The following is a 6,257-nucleotide window of genomic DNA, read 5'->3' as shown; positions in this document are numbered from 1 at the left end:
ACGTGTCCCGGGCACGGGTGGCACCGGCCCGGGCCGGGCAGATGCTGGTGCCGGTGCCGGTGCCGCTGCGGGGGCGGGCGCGGTGCCCGGGCAGACGTGGCAGCGCCCGGAGCCGCCCCGGCGGGAGGCGGCGCCGCGGGAAGGAGGGAGAGAGGGAGGGACAAGGAGCCGCCAGGTGAGTGGGGTCGGCACCGCGGGGACACCCCCGAGCCGGGATGGGGACCGGGCTGAGCCGCGGGGGCTGCCCGGGCACCGCGCAGCTGGCACCGGGCTTGGCTTGGCTTGGCTTTGACCTCTTGGCTACTCGGTGGGGCCGGAGGCGGCGGAGGAAGGGAGGTAAACGGGGGAGAGGAAAGCTGAAAAAATGAAAACCATGTTGGAGGGGGAATAAAAAGGTGGAAAAGAGGCCCCACCACCCCAAAAAGTTGAAAGAAAAAGGAGAGGCTAATAAAAAAAAACAACAAACCATCACAAAAACAAAAAACAAAAAACAAAAAACCCCCAAAAAACCAAAAAAAAACGGCGTGGGGAGGAAGTTAAAAAAAAAGGTAAAAGAAAATCAGTAAAAAGGAAATAAAAGAGAAATAAAAACAGGGAAACAAAAAGGAAAAAAAAAAGAAAAAGAGGGGGGAAATGGAAAAATTGAGAAAAAAAGAATTTAAAAAAGGAAAAAACAAACAGAAGGAAGAGGGATCGGGTAATTCGGAGCGCTGCCCGGGCAGGCTGGGCAGCCCGGGGTGGCGGTGGCCGCTGCCCGCGGAACGAAGGTGTTGGCAAAGCCGTGGCCTCTGCCAAACCAATGCTCTCCGGCCACGCAGGAACACTGAAGCTGCTAAAGAGAGTCCGGGCTCGTTTCCCACGTCTGGTATTCCGCAGCCTTCGTTGCTCTACGGAGATATGTGGAAACACAACGAGCTCGGTAATTGTCCTGGCTGGTGCAGTAAATGAGTAACCGGGAATAGCCAGCGCTGCTCTGTGCGGCGTTACCTTTGTTGCGCTGATGGCGGCTTCGTTTCCCTTTAATTCCACTTTCCTAAAAGACTCCTAAATCAGGTGTTTTTAAGAAGTTGACCCGGAGAAGAGTTGAAGGGATTTATTAAAACTAAAATGCTGTTGGCTGCTGTGTCCCTTGGGAGGAGAGGCTTTAGGAGCAGCTCCTCTGGCGAGGACGGAGGCTCCGGAGACCGTGGGACCACACGCAGTTGTGCTTGGGAAGGCGTTAACCTTTCCTCCCCAAAACCAGCCAGCTGTTGAGTAGCTCAGAGCAGCTTTAATGTGCTGATTAATAAAATAGTGCTCTGAAAGGGCATGGAGGGCAGAGAAATTTAATCTATAGGAATCTGGTTTTGCAATTAAATATAGAAGTGTTGCAGGAAAAGGAGATGAGCCTTTGTAAATGTTTCTGTGAGGTTTGTTAGTGCTCTTCTGCTCTCTTGAGTGCTAAATGGTATGGAAAGATTAAAACAGACGTTCGTCTTTAATTTATAGACTGGTTAGTGTATTTGGCAGAAACTTTAGGAAAAATAACAGCAATTTACTTTCAAGTTAGAGGCTCATTTATATTAGAGCAAAATTGTGTCTGTTAAGTTTATTTATCCTACTGGTGTGTATAGCAGAAAAAACTTCCTCCGGGTAGGTGACCTAGATACAAAATAGCACCCAAAAATATCCCTGTGCTGATAGAGCACTGCCTGGGGCAAGAGGAGAGTGCCTGCCCCGAGGACTATCCCCTCGCAGACCCTAAATTGCAGAAATTCTTGCATGTTCCTGGATTGGGATGTGGCTGTCAGTGCATTTGTTCAGCTTCCACTTCTATGCTTTACACCCCCTCCTGTGCTTGCTTTGGCTGCCTCGTAGGGACTAATGGATCCGTGAGTTGTGGTGGGATGTAAATAATTACAGAATTGGGTAATAAGGTTTTTAGGCAGTTGGAAATGCCACAGAGGAGCAGTAGTGCAGAGGCAATTTCCTGGGACTGTGGAGGAAGAAGATCTTACACCAAGGTAAGCTGTAGCTGAGCAGAAAGGACTCCCGAGCACAGGGCAGGAGAAGAGTTTTAACGCAGAGGAAAAGGAAGGGAATGGTGAGATAAGGGGATTTAAATGTCTAGGCAGGTAACATTTCTTGCTAGGTGTTCTTCAGGTCTAAAATCCATGCATGCAACCCTTTCTGCATTTCACAAGTTTCAGCTGGGTAATATGGGTACATCACACCTATCCATGTAATGTTACACACACTGAATGAGTCACTTCAGCCCTGAGCTACTCTCAGGGGTTGGAGCCATCTCCTTCTGGCTGCCTTGGTGGAGTGGTTTAGGAGAGCAGGGGCCTCAGGGCTGCAGCCTCCCTGTTTCTCCACATCTCAGTGGGACTGCTGTGGCAGACTGGAGTTTGGATGGCCCCAGTGAATGCTTTACTGAGTGCTTTACTCTGTTGAGGAAGGACTGCACTGGGGATTCTTAGGAGAATATGGCTATTCAATTGTAATCTTGTTTCACGTTGTGTATTTTCTTCCATTTTTTATTACTGTGGCTATAAAAACAAAGAAAAAAATAAACAAAACATGAGCTTCGTTTCTTTAGAGTTCATCTGCTCCTGCTGCTTTTGCCCTGCTTGAAGCCCCAATCTCCCTGTAACAGCAACCATTTGTGATATTGTGAAGGGTTATTTGCTTCAAGAAATGTGGAGGCAGCAGCAGGGCATCAGTGAACTCTTATGGCTTTGGTGCTGCTTAACTGGCCATGTGGGGCAGGGCAAAGAAACAACTCCTGTGCTGGCCATTGTACCCCAGCTGCAGGAGACCTTCTGCAGCTGAAACACTGTGGTGGAGCTGCATCTGCTTTGTTTATTTAATACTGGCTATTTCACAGCAGACTAATAAGGGCAGGATGGTGAAAGGCATTCAGACCCTGCTGCAGAAATCCTGAGTTGCACAAAGTAGTTTCTGTATGTCTCTGTCCCTGTGCAACAAAGCACATATCTGTTGGATTCCTGCCTTGTGCCCGTGATTAATTTGGTCTCTGGTCTCAGGTAAGCTGTCCAGCCATTGGTACAAACCTTGTGTGATCATGGTTGGCTCTTGTAAGCATGTGGGCTCAGCCGGCCAGCAAATTACCAGCCCCAGGAGAGCCAATGATCCAGACAAACTGCCCTCTCCACATTTGTGGAGCAAATCTTGCTCCCCTCTGGTTGCAGCCCTCTTTGTCTTACCTAGGCATGGTGTACTGTGCTGAGGAATAGCTAAAAGGTCTCTCTTGACACCTGGTATGAGAGACTGTGGGTAACTGAATACACTGACAGGACCTTGGTCTGCAAAAAGTACAGCTGAAGGAGACGTGATCAAGGCTGTGAAGTGATGAGTGGTGCTGGGAAGTGAATAATCCATGTGTCCTATGACACTGGAGCACAGGAGCATGCAATGACATTACCAGGCACCAGATTTAAAACCAACCAGAGGAAATGCATTTTGCAGACAACACTGTGGAGCTGTGGAGCCAGTGCTACAGGATGCTGGGCTTAGATTTGGAAAAGGCTACCAAGGGCTGCTAAATATGTGGCTGATGGTGGAGCCTGTGCTGGGAGCAGGGCTTGGGAGGCTGCTGGGGGAGCATTGCTCTCTGCTTGCTGTGGTGTCGCTCTGGTTCAGCATCTGCTCCAAGCTGCTATTGACTGTGTGGACAATGGCCTTGTGCTTTGGCAGACTGAGAAAGCAGCAGTCGTGTCTTTCATCTTTCCTGCTTTCACAGTGAAGCTGGAATAAAACCATGAATCTTCCACAACGGAGGACCCAGCAGTGCAGGAGTTTGACTGAGCTGACTTTCCACTCCGAGCAGCTTTGCCTGTGGTTGTGTTAGCGCTGCACTTGGGGCAGGCAGAGGGAACGCAGAGGAGACGATGTTCAGCCGGAATGGTGCCCGAGGCGAGGGATACGTCCAAGAGCTCTTCCATGAGGAAGCACAGCAGGTATGTCAGAGAGTCCTCTCCTTTCCCAACTTTCTATCTCCATGGCCTCTGCACTCCTGGTCACCTCTGTGGCAAAGAAACAGGACTGAAGTAACAAAACTGCCCTCATTTTGCTATGTAAATCTGAGGTGTGTGACTTGGAAAGAGGAGATTTGATTTCCAGAGGGCAAGAGGAAGCAGTTGCCATAGGAAAAAGCTGCAGTTTCCCTGAAGTTTCAGATCTTGGTTCCAGCAACTCTGGAAAATCACTGTGCCTCAAGTCCCGGAGTCCCATGTCTCCTTGAGAAGTAAAGAGTCCTGATCAGATATGACTGTGATGGGAAGACCATCTTAACCCACTCTGTTGGTCCAGCCTGGTCCAGCCTTGTTTGTCATATCCTCTAAGGGACTTCTCCCATGCACTGAGGACCCTGCTTGCCTTGGTGGAGTGTTTGGTAGGGACAGGAGGAGAAGCAGAGTGTGTAGCTGCAGGTTCTGTGAAGGACCCTTGAATGGTGTTTTTGGTTCATGCATCAGGGTTAATTCACTGAGGCTCAGTAGGGTTCTGTTGCTGCTTATCCTACAAGAATATAAACAGGGTATTTTAGGGAGCCCTCTCTTTCAGGGCCCAGGCATCCCAACAGCCTGACAGCCCTTCATCTTAGGGATAACTTGCAGCAAAGGGGTGTCTTAGCAGCTTTTGGTGGCCATCCCCCTGTTGGTGGCTGGCTGTAGCACCACTTGTGCAGCCTGTCCATAAAACATGAGAGGTAAACCCCAGGCTTTGCTTTCCCCTAGGTGTCTCAAACGCAGACCAAGCCCTGGTGGAAGATCCAGCTGTTTGTATGGGAGCCGGTGCTCTTTGGAACGTGGGATGGGGTCTTCACCTCCTGCATGATCAACATTTTTGGAGTGGTCCTTTTCCTGAGGACAGGATGGCTTGTGGTGAGCAAGTGCTGACTTGGTTCAATGTTTGAACGGACATTTTCCTCTGCCTCTCCTTACCTTGTATGTCCATCACCATCCAAGTGTTTTGGATTCTATACTCTTTGTTAGAGATGTTGCTCATGCCCTCTTTTTAAAAAGTTCCACTAAAATGTGCAGCTGAAGTGGTCTTTGTGAGTGGTTTCCTATCTTAGCTTTCAGAAAGAGAAAGGAAAACTCAACATCCAACCTTGACAATGAACAGGGACACCCTTGTGCTGTATTTTTGAGGAGAAATTAGAACTTTTCAGGTAGAGTAGTTACAGCCAGTCATCCATCTTCCCAACACCACTGAAGCAGGTCTCTTCCAAACATGCCAGTGATGGGGTCTCTGATTTTTTGGATGGTGGATCCTCAATCAGGTGAAATTGTCATTGTTATCAAAGGATATTCTACTGCTGGGTCCTTAATAGTATCTCACTGAGAGTCAGAGCCTGGAATACTCTCCTCTCCTGATGCAAAACATTGTATTATGCCTCAAAATTTTCCATTAGAAGAGGAAAAGTTTCCCAGAGATGGATGGGATTTGAGCTTCAGGCAGAGTTCTTGTCACAGGCATGGTGGACACCTTCCAAAAAGAGCTGGAAGACACTTGCACTCTGTACTGAAATTTGCTTTGCTGGAGGTGTTGAGGGGAGTTGCAGTTGTTGTGGTGGAAAAGTTGGGATGATTTTTTAGCTTCCTTTTCCTTCTGATTTTATTTCCTCCACATTTCCTTTGAAAGCAAATAACTTCTGGAGCAAGAACAAGTATAAATAAAGCCAGTAAATAAAAGAAAAACTGAACCAGCTGGAAGTTAGCATGAAAGGGAAGGGAGGAGAAGTCAGGGTTGGCAGAAAGCTTCCCTGGCAGAGGACAGTCATATGTTGAGCTATTCCCAGAGTCAGGCTTTTACTATAAATTTCCAGAGCTGGAGCTGGGGATGGTAAAGCTTTGCAGTTCCAGGGGACCTAATCTTGCTGAAATGTTCAACAGGGATTGCTGCTGCACTAACCCCTTCCAGCATGCATGCATAAATAAGCATCAGTGTTTAATGGGGGCTTTTTCTTCCTACTTTCTCTGTTTGCTATTGTTGCTGTGAGTCCAGCATTCCCCTTCGGTCTTAGTGTTAACCCTTTCTTCTGTAGGATCCATTGGATTGTCCATTAACTGCTGTCATAGCCTGGTACCACCTTTCTGGAAAAGCCCAAGGCTAAATTAATGTTTGCATATGTTTGTTGTTTTTTTTTTAAACTGAAGCATATCATGTCTATTAACCATTTAATCTGGGATAAGCAGCTGAAGGAAAAGAACAATTGTCCTTTTAAAAAGAAGTATGGGGTTGGAGTGGGC

At 48.0% G+C, this 6,257-nt stretch overlaps 1 protein-coding gene across 1 annotated transcript in view; it reads left to right on the top strand.

Moving 5' to 3' along the window:
* Positions 1-286: 286 nt before the first annotated feature.
* Positions 287-6,257, top strand: part of SLC12A8 (solute carrier family 12 member 8) — a 50,251-nt gene continuing 44,280 nt past the window's right edge. Inside the window, exons 1-3 of the mRNA XM_088168323.1 lie at positions 287-336; positions 3,746-3,962; positions 4,740-4,886. Coding sequence (XP_088024449.1) covers positions 3,894-3,962; positions 4,740-4,886 — 216 coding nt within the window. The 5' untranslated portion in view covers positions 287-336; positions 3,746-3,893. The remainder of the gene's footprint in view (positions 337-3,745; positions 3,963-4,739; positions 4,887-6,257) is intronic.

Source organism: Sturnus vulgaris, chromosome 7 (assembly GCF_052056855.1).
Source record: "Sturnus vulgaris isolate bStuVul1 chromosome 7, bStuVul1.hap1, whole genome shotgun sequence".
In the NCBI taxonomy this organism is placed as follows: Eukaryota; Metazoa; Chordata; class Aves; order Passeriformes; family Sturnidae; genus Sturnus; species Sturnus vulgaris.
Note: the sequence above shows the minus strand (reverse complement) of the source record. Positions and strands in the feature narration are given on the sequence as shown.